This window comes from Anguilla anguilla, chromosome 8, assembly GCF_013347855.1.
Source record: "Anguilla anguilla isolate fAngAng1 chromosome 8, fAngAng1.pri, whole genome shotgun sequence".
Lineage (NCBI taxonomy): Eukaryota > Metazoa > Chordata > Actinopteri > Anguilliformes > Anguillidae > Anguilla > Anguilla anguilla.
In genome coordinates, this window is record NC_049208.1 from 37550539 (window position 1) to 37567298 (window position 16760).

Here is a 16760-nt window from a genome sequence, read left to right on the forward strand (position 1 = left end):
CTGTTATTTATTTTTTTTCTGTCGTCTATTTCACAATACTCGGTCAAATAGCATCATATGTGCACATTATTAGCTGTAGTCCTGGAAGTGGATTTTATAGGTTGGCTACAATGAATAGGTGTTGCTTTAGGCTAATTTAGGTCAAGTTCAGACTGTCCACACAGAAAATGTACTCTATTAGTAGTCCTGGAGGATTTTCAGTGAAGTAATGGGCAGAAAAAATGAATACAAAGAATCTGAATTCTGTGAGTAAATGTAAACAAAAAAAGTCACAATAGTAGCCCATAGTGACTGTGGTCATTTCTGTTGGGAAGTCTAAAATGTGGCAAATTCACAGTGCTCTATATGTATGTGGTGCATCTAGCCATGTCATAACTTAACAGATGGCATGCTTGCCATCCCAGAAACAAGTCAAATATGTTACAATTCATTTTATTTTATAGCAAAATGTAAATTTAGCTTACTTTAAATGGTAGTCAAATTCATCATGCATATGGCAAAAAAAAAGTTTTTATCTTTATCTTTTAACTTCTGCTTATATGCCGCGAGATACAGGCATGAGCACTGCATATTTAATGGACGAGGGGCGAGAAAGGTTACTTCACCTGGAAATTACCCTGTTAGCCTATAGCTAACAACATCTGACAGATTTATATGAAGGCAGCCATTCGAAGGCAGGAGGTCATAGCGAATGCCTTCTGGACCAGCTGTTCCCCATCATTGTCACAGTTGTAAACTGCTCCCATGATACCTGCACCTGTACATCAGCGAACATTGCAACATCTGCCAGAAGACAAATCTGAGGAAGAGACTGCTTATTACGGGTGGAATGAACGTGCCATATAATGGAAAGATTAATTTTTTAGAATGATTTTTATTCAACATCTTTTTTTCCTAAGGTAGACCAACCTGCTCATAATTTATTGTGTCTTCAAAAAGCAAGTAGATTTTAATATGGCCATCACTGCTAGGCTCCATGCCTTCTCCTTGCCTCAGACTATATTCATTTGGTTAGCTCTACCCAACAAAGGACAGTGACTAATCACCAACTGCCATTAGACATGTGCTTAGCATATATGCTGCATTTGGACAGAGCGCTTTGCACATAGATTTAATGTAACATCATACCCCTTTGTGTAGCCTTTTGATGTATTGTTAGGACTTGCGTAAAGCACAATTTTGTGCTGTTTATGCTTTGAAAAATTTATTTATTTATGTATTTATTAATTTGTTTGTTATGACATTGATGCCATTCTGTTTGAGCATGACCTCAAAATTTGTTTTTTGATAAAATACTGTTTGAATTGGGCTCAAAAAATATTTGTCTTGATAGCTTTTTCTTCATTTAGATACCTTCTGACTAAAATGCATCAAAAAGTAACGTGTTTAACATAATTCCTTCTCAGTTGGTGATCAGTTATGCATGCAGAATCATGTATAATGGTGTCTACGTTTGGGCCCGATTCATGTTAAGCCAATAGTACACAGTATAAGGTAAATACAGCACATTCAAATAGTGTGTTCCATTGTTGAATATAATATCTTTATGCCCCGGCTGTGCCATTGTACCAGATTGGCAGTTTATATGTATATAAAGCATGGCCTCTATGAGAAAAACGTTCTTCTAATGGATCAGTTTTTAGGAAATATTTGGCATAATAATTGGACATTGGATGGACCCTTCCCAAAGTATTTATGACAATGAACAGTGAAACATGTTTAGTACTTTGTTGCATATCCTTTGCATGCAATGACTGCTTAAAGTCTGTGACCTATTGACATCACCAGGTGCTAAGTATTTTTTTGATTACAGTGAGATTATGATGTGAATTATTCTGTCATCGACTGGGGAGTTCTACCTTAGCCTACCATGCCCTTTGCGATTACTCAGCTCTCCAATGCTCTCTTCTCACTAGTGTTCCAAACAGTTGATTTTGGTAAGCCTAAGGTCTGGCCAATGTCTCTGAATGTTTTTGCTTTTTTCTTAGTCATCTTAGCCATGATGACTTCCTTGACTTTTACAACTCTGGTCCTCATGTTGACAAATGCCAATAACTCCAAAGGCTATCAAAAGCCTAGAATCAAGACTAGATACTGAAAGCTGTCTTATGCTGTCACTAAGGAAGCATTTGAACACACCTGACTAATCAGAAACACCCGTGAAGCCACTTATGCCAAGTATTATGGTGCCCTGAAATTGGGGACCATGTATAAAACTTTTCTACATGGAGAAACCAAAATATACAAAAATACCCTTTTATAAAAGCTGAAAACTTTACGCTGACACTTTAACCACATGTGAACTGTTTTATTACAAATTTAAAATTGTGGAGTAGAGCTAAATCAATAAGCTATACTTTTGTCCCAAACATTTTGGAGCTCACTGTAAATTCTGGGCTCCAATAATTATCTACAGTGAAAATAGAGCATAGAAGACATAACATAACATTCTTCTGGTAACACAGAGGGAGGTGGTCACATATCAACACAAGCTAGCTTTCAGATATTAGTGGTGTGGCAGTGCCAAAGACAATTCCAGAGACAATTTTGTAATTAATATAAACAAGATGCGTTTAAGTAACTTTGTCTTATTCGGTAAAAGACCCCAGCAATTGACCCCAAGTGAGTGTGTAAAGGGAGGGGATAAAAATAAAAAAATACATAAATTTTCCACAGCCCAAACAATTAAAACAGACCAGATGCAGGAGTTCAGTGCTGTTTCACAATGATGCTATTACTATGTACTGATAAATATGCTACTCGTAGGCTAATACACTTTAGCAAAAACTTTTTTTTTCCTCTTTTATATTGATCACCAATTTAAACGGTTGACTTGCACAACTTTGAAAACTGGCAGTTTCAATACCAGTAACATGTAGTTTCACCCATGCAAGTGTGAAAAACAAATACACTCCTGACTCCAACAGTAGCCACTCTTTGACAAAGGCAGGGCTTACATTGTAAGGAATTAAATTCCTGTTCTGTTAATTAAGTCTTACAACAAGTTAAAATAAGTTTACACAGAGCTAATTTATTTCAAAGTGAGTGTAGAACAGTCTGTTCAAACTTTTTCTTCCATTGAATACATACGGGACTGGTGCCCAATAATAATACAGTAAAGTGTGCTTTTGAAAGCGGCCAATCATAGCAGTGTCTGTCAATGTACCTTTTCTTTTATGGGAAAGGAGAGTTGAAAAGTCAACCGGTTGACAGATAAAAAGCAAAGAGTAAGTAACTGATAGAGGAAGGAAAGTGCCTTGGCGGAGGGACCGAACTATTCATTGGCAATTTATGGTGAAAGTTCCGTGGCTGGGGAGCAAACCCCCATCTGGGAGAGTAGGCCACGCTACGGACTGCTCCACATGCTTTGCCTGTCAACATGCCTTTGATTAAATCTTTGTTGGCTAAATATAAATTTGTAAGAATTAATTCATTAATCAGTTCAGGTTAATTGAAAAAGTATAAACTGACACACTTTCTAAGGGATGCAAGCACTTGCCTACCAATTACTAGTTACTATCAATGTATGGTCGGTGTAAAACAATTAAAAGCCTGTTCTCATGTGCTTCCTTTCTGAATGTGCTCAAAACTGTTGACATTAGCTGCTTACTGTATTTATCATAGAGTTGTTTAAGATAGAGAGCAGAGAACCATAAGCTTTGTTTGGTTTTGTTTTATGATTATTTGTGAGTTTGATATTGTGGTTATATTCTGGAATACATGTCTACTATTTTCCTTATTGTTCCATAGTATGTTTGGCTAGGGTTTTATATTAAACATTAATTATGCATATTATTATTTTATTATTGATTCACATGATTTTAGTTGTTGACTATCACATTATTGTATTGTATCGGTCTATTCATTTTCATTTATAATTACTCTCTCATAATTTCCTTCAATCATACTGGCTAATGTGTTTGTTAGATTTAGATTGGATATACATTATTAGACTTAGATTTAGATTAGATATATTTTATTGATTTATTATTAAAAGACACATCCTGTCTTATAGCAGCCTAAAAGATAATCTGTCTCCTTCCAGTTTCTGTTCATATTGGAGTCATCCATCACCAAATACAAACCCACAAGTGTACACCACTGTATATAAAAAATATAATTTGTTCCAAATGTAAAATAACAGTTATTGCCCCACCCAATGTTGATGCCAAGTCAGTGCCTATGAATATTTATTTATTTACCTTTATTTACCCAGGGTAGGTTTGCTGAGCATGGATGCTCTTTTGCTGCAACACCCTGCTTCACACTCATACACATTCACACCTGGGAGCTGCCCAGTACAACCACAATCCTGTATTGTTGGCCACTGAGCAGCTCCACTGGAGGGAGAGAACATTTTTTTTTAGCCAATTAAATCAGGGGATGATTAGGTGGCAAGTTTTTGTGAGAGCCAGATCTGGGATTTTAGCCAAGACACCGGGCAACCCCCTACTCTTTACGAATACTGCCATGGGATCTTTAATGACCACAGTAAGTCAGGACCTTGGTTTAACGTCTCATCCGAAAGACGGAATCTCCTACAGCACAGTAACCCCGTCACTGCACTGGGGCATTGGGGTTTATTTGACCAGAGGGAAGATTGCCCCCTGCTGGCCCACCAACACCACTTCCAGCAGCAACTCAGTATTCCCTGGTGGTCTCCCATCCAAGTACTAACCAAGCCCACACTTGCTTAGCTTCAGCCAGTCGACAGGAGCAGAGTGCGTGGTGGTATGGCTGCAGAATATGATTGCTGTGTACAAATGAAATTGCAGAAACAGGAATGTAGTAGCACTTCTCATTAAAATCAATCTTTTAAGGATCCTTACTTGTTTTATAATTTTGATTTCATAAATCTTAACTACAAACCAATGCTGGCAATCCTACCAGCTGGTTCCTCCCAGGGTGAAGTGGGCTTATGCTAGCCAGGGCTCCTCAGGCTGCAGGTTACCAGTTGCCTTGCATGTGAGGTAAACCTCTCCCCCTCTCAGAATTGCTAAGGCATTTCTACAGCTGTGCTTGCACCCCAGAGTTATATGAGGGGTAAAGAAAAAATATAAAAATTTAAAAAAGGCCAGATATGCAGTTACCTACGAGAACGGTTTGGATCAAATTGAAAGATTCTAGTCGCCCAATTACATGCTACGTGAAGTGTTGCAATAAGTGTTCTTGATCCCTCCCAATTAATTTAATTTTATGAAGAAAGGGACCCTCAATGTTCTGCACAATGTACAATTAAATGTGATTGGAAACAAACTAGGATCCAATCAGCATGAATTAGCATCCAGTCAGTGACTCAGTGGAACAGCATTGTATTTGTAATCCAAGGAATTATATTCATGGAGATCAGATATGACAAGTTCCATAATCCTTTTCAATCACAAATTTGAATAAAAGGCCATTCGAGCATACAACAGGAAGGGAGGAGAGGAACGACCCTCGGTAATTAAACTGTGCAGCGATACTTCCTGTCTTTTTCATCGGCCTACTCAAAATACACTACATCAGCATTGTCACAACTTGACCTTGAATCTGCCCTTGTGAATGGGGAGGGGAGGCAGTTGCTTAAAATATTGAATGAGCCTACTTATGTTTTATGTACTGTAACTTCAAGACACAATGGCCACTCACAAAAACAAAGTCCTTCAAAAAAGGATGAAATAATTATTTGTAACAGATTTACCTTATACTGTATATATATATTGTCCAAAGTTTGGGGATATTTTTTCTGTTTTTGCTCTGTACTCCAGCTGTCTGCTTTAATTTAAGGGTATTTAGCCTACATCCATATTAGGTTTTTAAAAAAATGATTTTTCCCCGTTCTCTCCCTAAGTTGGAATGCTGCACTCATTGCTGCAGCCTCCGCTATCGATTCGGGAAAGCGGACAGGCAGGCACGTTCTCTCCACCAGAGCGTGCAATCTCAGCCGCTGCTTCTTATCAGAATACAGCTGGCACTGAAATGAGTCAGAGGAACACACGTCATGTTCCACTCCACAAGCAGACTTACAGGCACCTGATCAGCTAGCGAGGGTCGTCGGTGCGTGATGACGAGCTGTCATACTGTGCGATTGAACCCCCGCCCTCCCCATCCCTGGGTGACCCTAGAGCCAGTTATGTATCGTCCTGCAGTGTTGCTGGCCACAGTCGGCACTGGCACGGACAGGATTCGATACCACACTGCAGGGCCTGTCCAGTATAACAGTGCCTTAACAGGATGAGCCATCCAGCTGCCCCCTGGTGCAGTTTTTGTGCTCCACCTGAACAATTTCAGCAAGACCCAAATGATTCATTTTGCATTAAATTTAATCACTGTAAATCAGTGCTGATAAGGGACTAAGTAAAGAGTAAGGAAAGCAGATCAGTTTTTTTTTTATGTTAATGCTTCCTGAGTGCATTATTTTGTGTTGTGAATTATGTTCTCTTGCTGTCTGACTGCTAAATCCTGGGGGTGGGTGGGTGTTGATTGTGGCTGATGGCATTGTGGTGGTTTGTGTGCTTTGTAAATAGGCACGTCTGCTTATGAAAGTAATTTCCACAACAAAGACCAAGATTAGAAAAGACTAGTCGGGATACAAGCTGCCATAATTTGTGAATGCTTTTTGTACAGTTGTTATATTTTTGTGTCCTTTTCTCTTATGTTAAAGAAGTTCTCTTTCTGTTCCCATTATCCCCATATCTCCATCTTTAATCCCTAATTTGGAATGCCCAGTCACGGTTTTAGGCCTGCAACATCCCAGTCATCACAGTAATATCCTCTGTCAATTCAGGAGGGCACACACAATGTGTAATTTGTGATATCAAATTGCTGCCACTTCAGTCCACCAGTTAAGCAGTTAAGTCATTACACAGATTGACTGCAGGACTGTAAAACTTACTCATTGTAGTGGTTGATAAAGGGCTTTCTCTTAGCATTAGAATTCCAATTGGAACCGGGTGCTAGGATCAGATGAGACTAAAAGTGAGCTTCCGGCTACACACAAATCGGTGAGGATACCATATCTGCTGTGAAAAATAGTGGCGGATCTTGGATATTTTCGGGTTGTTTTGAATCTACGAATCTATGAATCTATGGCTTTTGTTAAGGTTACTGAAACCATGAACACCAGCAAGGGCCTAGGCATTTTGGTTGATAACCATGTGTCTCCCCTCCAAGGTCACGAAAACTTGACCGTAAATTGATTGTTTTGCAAGATGGTAATCCCAAGCACACCTCGAGGTCAACTAAGAAATGGTTAACTGACCACAAAACTACTGTATTGCAATGGCCATCCCAGACTTGAACGCCATTTTTGGTTTGACTGAATCGAAAAGTCCACATGCACAGACTGAAGGATTTTTATAAGACTCCTTACTGGGGAGATCCTACCCCAATGTGCTCATTAATCTCACAAAACAATATAGAAGATGACACAGTAGATAGGATGCAAAAAGTACAGAAAATAGGGGTACCAATAATTTTTACACTTTTGGGGAAATAAAATTATTACTTGTTACACAAAATTCTCTGAGCAATATAGAATTTTTAAAAAATAAAGAATAAAATGCACTTTTTAAACACTGTTCTTTATTTTACACACCCTTAAGGGTCATCTTTACCAAGGGCGCCAGTACTTTTGGAGGCCACAGTGTGCTCCTTCTCTGATCATGGCCGAGTGCGAGGATAGCGTATGCTTCTCCTTGAGCAGGTACTGCTAGAACAATGGAGACTCCAGAGGGACAATTTGCAATTTAAAATCGGGGAAGAGAAAAGGGGATGGGGGGGGGGGGGGCAATTGGCACAAATATGGGGACCTAAACCCTCGTACACCTGACAGTACAAAGCAAATTGTGCCGTGCCTCGTTGGACTCATGGATGATATGGATGGTCCTTAATGGGTGTGTGAAAGCAGTCAAATCAAATTCAATGCATTTTTTAAAATTACATTTATTTCTGTTATAGTGACCTCCTTTGGTGCACCAACGGTGTCATAATGATTTAGATATTCAGAGTCTGGAACACTTTGAATTTCCAATATATATTATAGAAATTCAAGTAGAACAGCTGTAATCCCTTAACATGATTTTCAGTGGTAAGCAAAGACACACAAAGGATCTGTTTGTCTCCTCTCAGCTGCTTGGACACGTTTTGACCTCCACCATTGTTCCCGCATGGTGGTACGATACATGCTACTCCTGATTGATACATTTCATTTTTAATCTATATTTTTAATAGATTCCTGTACACGTACAGTATAGTAGGTGTATAAGAGACAGTTGGTAGTTAAGGGAAGATTTGTGATAAGAGTGAAAATGATCTGAGTGAAAACCTGAAAATATATATCCTTTTAAGCTTCAAAGTCATATATCCTGGATATTTTCTTCATGTAAGCCCCCATATGCAAGCTGTTTAAATGTAAAAAGAATTCACTAAACACAAGGACAATCAATATGTGAATGGTATGTCTTAGAAATTCAAATTAAACCCATGCAATGAATTGTGCTGACAGCAAACCAAGATAAGTTCACTCATCTGCATGTTCAGTATTTTGTGAGACATACATATATATGCATTACTTTTGCTGATATAGCATGTCAGGTTATTTGCAGGAATACAATCAGCGTGGTTAAAAGATAAGCTTACCCATTTCCTAATAAAGGCCCATGCACCCTGTTATGCTGTGATTATATTCTTTGATAAATTGAATAACTGGAAAGCAAGGGTAAGCTCAGTTCCAGATCGTAAAATTGATCATAATTTTTTTTTTTTTTTTACCCAAATGCCCAACAAGATGGATGCCATTTTAAAAAATGTTGTGGTGTTTGATAGTTACACTTTTCCAAAAATAGTTTGTGATAGTAGCTGCAAATATTGTAATATGTCACCAAACAAATACAAGAGTTACTCTACTGTGCCTCTAGAATGGCACTATAACCTGTCTGCAGTAATTAACCAGCATAACACTTTCTTTTGTGGGAAAAATGAATGGCATTCTAAACACTGCATTCATGTGATGTATTTAGCGTTTTTTGGTGATTAACTCAATCGCTACATTCTAACGTATAGTGTCAATTAGATTTTCCCCTGAGTAATATGTTATGTCCTCATATGCTATTATTATTATTATTATTATTATTATTATTATAACAGCGCTAGTAGTAGTAGTTGTCTGGTGTGGTTCAAGGAGCATATGAAACATCTCAGATGCAAAATAACTGCAAACCCTTAGGAGACAAAAATGATACTGCAGTGCATTTAGTTGATACATATGTTTTATAAGCTTTTAGTTCATACAAGCACTTAGTTATTGCTACAGCAGGATTATAGATGAAAGACTGAACTTCTTGACTTAATAATGATCTGGGAAAATATAATGTCTCATCAGGAATTAAAGCCATGGTTGCATATGGATATAGAGTTTTCCCCTTGCTAAATATCAAAGCTATTAATTTCATGAGATGGAATTAATGCATTAAAATCAGAAAATGCAATACGAAAGATGTGTTGCAAGGCTTGAAGTATTTTTGGAACATAAGTATAATTTATCCCAAATTAGGAAGGACGCAGCACGGCACCTCTTTGATGTCTGACTGGGGCTATGAGGAATAGCAAGCAGATGTTCATTGAAAAATTTCAATACTTCAGTCAAACCCCATCATTACATGAAACATCTGTCCATAGGACTACCCATCATTCAGCAAAAATAAAGAAATTTATGTGAATTAATACATTTTTACCACCTGAATTTTCAAGGATTAGTTTAACAACTAGACATGGTACTTTTCCATTTTCTTATTTTTATTTCATTTATTTATTTTTTGTTTTGTTTTGTTTTGTTTTGACTCAGTTGTCAGATACTTTCTTTAAAAAACATTGAAAAATGTAATTTAAAATATAAGGAAAGGTGCACTTTGACCAGGTAATCACTTTTGTGGACAGAAGCATCTGGGTTTTGGACTGGGCATTTAGCTGAATTGTATGACTCAATCTGATAATATATAATAGATTCAATCATCATATGAAATAAATTTTGACTTACAGATAAATTTTATTTAGGTTTTTGTTGGTACATTTTTTTCATAAATTTTATTAATGCAGAACCTACCAACTATAATTGTAAAAAGGGGGAAAGCATATTAATTTAATTGTGACTAAAAAAGAAAGAAATGTGATGACTGAATCCAGCCAATGTTTCTATTTTGATAAAACATTAAAAAGTGAAAGGATGGTTCATGTGTTGACTGTTGTCTTATGCTGTACTGTATAAACAGCCAACTGTATGAGACTGTATTTTACTGTTGGATATGGCTAGACACATTTTGCAATCTACCACTGACAAAAACTCTGTTTTTAATGATATGAACATTCCATATTATAGATCTGTTAGATGTACCATAAATTAGGAGAGTGTATTTATTCACTTTTAGGCATGAATTATTTAGTCATGATCTGTAATATCTGTTGTATGTGTACTTGAATCCTCAAGGAAAGTACATCAATTGTATCCAGGTATTCTGTATATTATTGCAGTACTTGCATACAGAAATGAAGAATTAAAGTAAATTCTCCTCATATTTTTAGCCATGAGCTTAGAGCTTTTTGATGTCATGAGTACTGCCAAAATATGATTTAATTATTAAGAAAGAATTAATATAAGAAAACATATTATTCATTATTAGAAATAGCACATTGAACAGATTCCCTGAGTCGTGCAATTTGTTGATTGAACCCCCAGTTCCACCCCTTACTCAAATATATTTGGCTCCGGTCAGAGCAGAATAGGGACCATATAATGAAGTGTGATAGAAAAGTTTTGGGATGGAACATACAAGTTTAATGTCATGTTTCTTCTTGCAGAAGTCTGCCCTGTTAAGATACAATGTTGATATTGGTATAAATGTGGAATCTCATAATTTAACCTCATATTATTTCCAGCCATACATTTTAGTATAAACTTCAGGAAGGTATATGAAAGCATAGATAACATGTTTGATCTGCATGCTCCTAGGAATACGATGATGGCTATGGGACAGCTTACGATGACCAAGGATACAACTCGTACGACACCAGCTACAGTAATCAAGGACAAAAGTAAGTGCACTATCCAGTTTCAAAAGCTTCAAATAGTTTGCCACCCGAACCTCTTTATGTTTTGCCTTCAATATGTACTGTAAGTTCCCTCCAATGTGGTTTTGTCATAGAAAGCTAAATGACATGGCATAAGATGAGGAAGTGGATATGTTTGAAAAATGCTTTTTTTTTGTATTTTGTTTTTCAGTTTGAGAGACATTCTGGTCATAAAGACTTATATATATTTAGTTGCAGACTGAGATGAAAGAGAATATTTCTCTGAAATCAAGGACCCTGTAATTATTTTGAGTGATCCGTCCTTTATTATGTCTTTGAAAGAAACTGAGACGTTCATCAGGCAAAGGAAAATGTAAGTGAAGCATAGTATATTTTAGTCATGGTCCTGCTTTAATTGATGGAAATTTACAATTATTTTTTTACATCAACAAATGGTATGTAGGTACTGGAGACAAGTAGGCTAGAGAGAATTGGAGTTATGAACAAGGGTAAGTAATGAAGGTATTTTATCTGCCAAGGGGTAGTTTTCATTTTTACTGAGTGTTCTGAATCATGGAAATTGAATATAAAATGAGTGTGAATATCTCTTGGGAGTTTGAAAACATAAATTTCATATTACTGGCAAAGCTGTTATTTGAATAGAAACACTGCTAGGAAACGGACTTCAGGAAACCCCTTCATATCCATCATACCAGCTTAAAGGCATCACTGCAAAACCAACCACGTCAGCAGTTGTCTTTCTGTAACATATTTGGAGACAATCACATTTACTTGTGCACAGAGCAGAGAAATATTTCCAAACATGTTGTCAGTTGCCTGTATCAGGAAAAGTGGTAAGACAAGATTCAAGTGAGCCCCACATATTGTGCTGTGTGGTGGCATTTTGAGCATCTGCTCAAACTACTTTATTCCCTAATACAGTACAGTAAGTACAGTACAGTAAGTACAGATTTCTTTACAGTTAAAGTAAGATGTGTTCAAATTGTAGCTCTTTATGTGTACCTTAATCTTTATTTAGGCAAGTGTCATTGAAGTTATTAATTGTCAGCTTAGGGTTTCACTCGAATGAAAACAGAAGGACTATGCCATCTGGAACCTTCTACTCTACATTCTGCCCTATGGATTTACTTGCCTAAATTCCTGATTTTGCTTTATGTATCTAATATGGTTTCTGTATATTACTATAGTGATAGCATTATTTTTACTGCTCTGTAGCAGTGCTGTATAACTGTAAAAAAAGCTTTGTGGGTCATTGTCTTATGGAACAGAAGATCGTAGCAGGGCTAAAGGCAGGGTATTGATTATTTGCCTGGTGCTATCATCCTCCTTGTGTGATATAAGGCCAAAACCTCAGCATTAGGTTGAGCCATAGTGTTTTGCTCATGTCTTTTTAATCAATCTTGCTTTTGTATTGGCCATTTTTTCTGTTCCTTTTTTTGTATGTGTGTGCAAGGCTTCTTTTAAAAGTGGCCATGATCATTACTGCACTTTAGACGTCAAAAAACGACATTTGGGGCAGTTGATGTTCTCTTTCATGCCAATGTCAGGATCTGGTGCCATTTACCACCACCCCCCCACCTCCCAACCTCCCCAATGAGCAATTTTGGCCCTCCCTTTCTCGGCATGTCGTCTTTTTGAAAGAGGATCATTCCATACAGAGGAAGACTCTGACGGGGCATGTCTTAAAGAGGCAGGCTGTTAGATGCATGAGCTTTTCTGCAGAAAACATGCCCAGAGCGTGCTGCTATTTGTTTTATAACCATCTTGAATAATGGCAGCGGCTTAAGGCGAAAGAAAAATGGAGGCCCTCATGCGAAAGACACAGCTCAGAGGCCTTGCAGGCTCAGAAAGATTTCTGATCTGTTATCCAGCTGGGGAATAGACAGCCAAAGCAAAATGGCTGTCCCCTGAATGGCTCTTGATGCAGCTCATTTTTTATTATTTTTATATTTATATTCTTATTTCTGAGTTACAATTATATTTTATGGGAGTAGATTGTGTGTATGCGTGTGTGTGGGTCTGTGTGTGTGTATGTGCGTGTGTGTCTTATTTCAAATATAAGACGAGACTAAGAACATGGTGAAGACAGCTTTATTTCTGACAAAAAAGAACCAGGTTAGCAGCACTGTCAGAATGACAAGTGATTGTACTAGCTTTAATTTCTGGCTGTACAGTACTTACTCTGACATAATCAATATCTAAGAACTAGCATCTGGATTGTTTCCCCTTGAGAGTTTTGTTATCTTTGAGGTTGGTCATTAACATATGTCGAGATACATAAACTTTACTCTGTTGCAAAGCTGGTGGAAAAACATTCGCTGAAATGTTTTCATAAAAAAGGTCTACAAGGGAAAGATGTGTCTTGACACACAGCAATGTCCTTTACAAGAAGACATCAAAGAAAATATAGTCTTCTTACAAGTTATGCTGTGTGGAAAAAATGCATCAGAAATACATTCAGGTCAAAGCTAAGAGAAAGGATTGTTTTCCCTGTGCAAAATAAATAAATAAATTGTGCAGTACCAATTTCACGGGTGGACTACAATCCCCATGGGCTCACAAAATAGTGGTTTTGGTATAGCTACGTTACAGCGTTACTGTGTTTTGGGTACGTTAAAAAAAGGGTGGTTACCTGCCAAACAGGCTGGTTGAGTAGATAAACTTGCCAGCCACATATAAAATTTACTCGTATTTGGCTGCTGGCTGCTGTTAATTTCAAACCCTGGCTATAATGTGTTGGATCCAAGGGGGAAACCATATGGCTGGCCAGTTCTATTAACGTTGGATACCGTATTGTTTTTGCTATCTGGTAGATGGATTATTACAGCTGGGGTGATTAACCTTATTGTTTTTAGTACCTAGGATCTTTGTGGCATCTCTGTCTCGCATGCTAGACTGGGTAACTGTCTAACAAGCACCGATGTTTAAGATGGTATTGCTAGCTAGCTACAGTGTAGATGTACAGTAAATGTAGCCTATATAACGTTACATACAGTATATGTTGTAAATGCACATTTCGATGTCTTGGCCGAGGCTACTTAATGTTGTTAACTAATTGTATGCACATCATGAGAAGAGCTAAGTTATGTCCAGGAATGCCACTGATTTGGTTTCTTAGTGTATTGTTACCATGTAGGCTATCCTTATATTTACCAACTTGGACAGATAATATCTTAAAGTATTTGTGTCTGGAAAACATAGCTATACCTGACTATTAAGTGTTATATATGATATCATGTTTTCTGTAACATTGGAGCATGTCTTTGTGAAGACAAACACAACAAATGTGAATTCAGTTTTTCTTATTAATGGGAAATTCCATTACATTTGCTCTGTGACAGGGAAATACTTTTGTAAATGGAAAATGGGAAGTTTCTTACGTGTGGTTGATTATTTGTGGAAAGTAACGTGGTAATGTCATTGGTTGGGAGGTGTTAAATGGTGACTTTGTGTCACAGTATTGTCCTGGTATTGCATGCAGGCTTATAGGCACAGGACAGTATGTTTGGGAGGGATATTTCTCACACCTATGGTGCTATACTCAATGTAGTGGAATGTTACAGAAAATATTATTTAAACATTTCATACACAAACATACAGTCTAATACTTGTTTTCTGAATGATGCTGAATGTCTCAAAAGACAGGAAGTTAAATTGATCAGCCCTAACACTAGCTCAAAGGAATGTTCATTAGAAATTTTTCAATGGCTCACGTTAGCAATGAACATCGGTCATTGAAATGTGCGTCGTGTTGAATGCAGCTCAGCTCACAGTGCTGTAAATGTTGGCTGCTGTTGTCCACTGTTGATTGGAATCCTGTATCCTGCAGGTCTTTCGTGTTTGCTAGAACATAAATATTGTATGCCTTTTGTACAGTTAAAGTACAGTTGATAAAACAGAAAAACTTGGGACAGTTTTAAAAGTCAGAGAGTTAATCCACCGTCAGAAAAAAGTTATTATTTTTTTCTTTTTTTTTTTTGCACCGAGAAAAAACCGATCAAGCAGGTCAAAATGGCATCTCTTGGCGGCCAAGGGTAAAGTGAGGCCGGATACAGGATTGACTGATTCCTAACAATGCCAAACACAGCCTCCGGAAATAATACCACCCAATGTGAGCTCTGAATACGTGGCATGACTTCAGTTGCTCAAGGATAAAAAGTGCAGTGCTTTTTTTCCGTTTCTCCAGTATGATACTACATCGCCATCTCTGTTCTCTCATGAATCAGGACCTGCTTTTTGTCATTTTGCTTTTCATGCTTTATGCCTTTTTTTTTACCTTTTTGCATTACTCAGTTTGGGAAGACAGAAACAATGTGACATCAGTGTGATGAGCTCAGCTTTTTCTTAATTCATTACTTGCCTATTTTGCATTATAAATCCTTCAAAATATTTTATTGTGATAGGGCTCACAGTTCTCATCGGTGTTAAATCTGAATTAGATATTGCTTGCTTTATTGTTATGTTTGCCTTTGTGTGTAGAATAAAATTATAGATCATGCTTTGCCCTCTAAGGCCATTTGAAGGGGGCAGCACTAAAGTAATCTATTTCAGTTGTGTAAATTATCATGACTGTATCGTGATTAGGCTCTGAAGTAAAGTGCTATTTGGCAAGAATTAGTTTCGCTGGAAGGTGTCAGTAATCTAATATTACAATGGCATTTCAAAAATGGAAACATTTTATTCAGCTGTGGCATAGATTAATCTGGTGCCAGAATCATGTCCCAGGCCAGCCCAGGTCAGGTATAAGGCTAGAGATGCTGTGTGCAGTCATGCAACATCTCTATCTATAGTGAAACACATTTTACTGGCAATATTGTCACTACTTTTGAATAAAGCTTGATTAAGTAACATTAACTAATGCCAGTTAGTATGAAAAAGTTATTGACAACACTTGTTAACCATGTTAACTAACCTATTAAGAAATGTTCATGTGCATGTTTTGCATGCAAGTTGTTACTAAAGGTATAAAGAATAAATAAATAAATAAATAACTTGTTCTATTCCTGTAGAGAGCATGAACAAATCATTAACAAGTATACTTAACCAGGCATCAATAATATGTAATTATATTAATCAGGCCATCAGCAAAGGATGTATAAATTTTGTAGCACGGTTCAGTTAAATAACATTAAGTAATGCTTTGGTTAGCATGAACATCATTTAATGTATTAACAAAGGAGAGAAAAAAAAAACTTGCTGTCAAAGATCTCCAGCAAATGCATTAATAAAGCTAAGCCAAGCAATAACATCCAGAGCAGACGGGGCACAAGGCCAGTCTTGCAAAGGATATTGTCTAGGCATGTCTTACATTGTACAGCAGCGGGGAAAAAACAAATGGGGGAAGAAATTCTACAAGCAACATATGGAAAAAATATAAAAAATAAATCACTGCAGTGATTTGTCCATGGTTAGTAATGGAGGGGGATCCTGAATGTATTGAAGGACCTCTGTGGTGATATGGGTCTAGCAGATACAGTAATTAACTATCAAGTTTTCCTATTTTTTTTCTTTTTTTTAAATTAAATAAACTTCCAAGGAACACAAAATTACAAGTCACATTCATGTAATTTCTCAAATAAACACCCTCACGTGCCCTTTGACAAAAAAACAGAAGAACAGTGAAAAAGAACTATCCACGGGAACCATGGAGGTCCTGTGATAATAAACACATTTTTTGTGGTATTAATCCAGTC

At 37.1% G+C, this 16760-nt stretch overlaps 1 protein-coding gene across 2 annotated transcripts in view; it reads left to right on the plus strand.

Annotated features, from left to right (window-relative positions):
* khdrbs3 (KH domain containing, RNA binding, signal transduction associated 3) overlaps positions 1-16760 on the plus strand; it is a 103638-nt gene that overhangs the window by 74859 nt on the left and 12019 nt on the right. For both annotated transcript variants that reach the window (XM_035428432.1, XM_035428433.1), the window contains exon 8: positions 10988-11070. In XM_035428432.1, coding sequence (XP_035284323.1) covers positions 10988-11070 — 83 coding nt within the window. The remainder of the gene's footprint in view (positions 1-10987; positions 11071-16760) is intronic.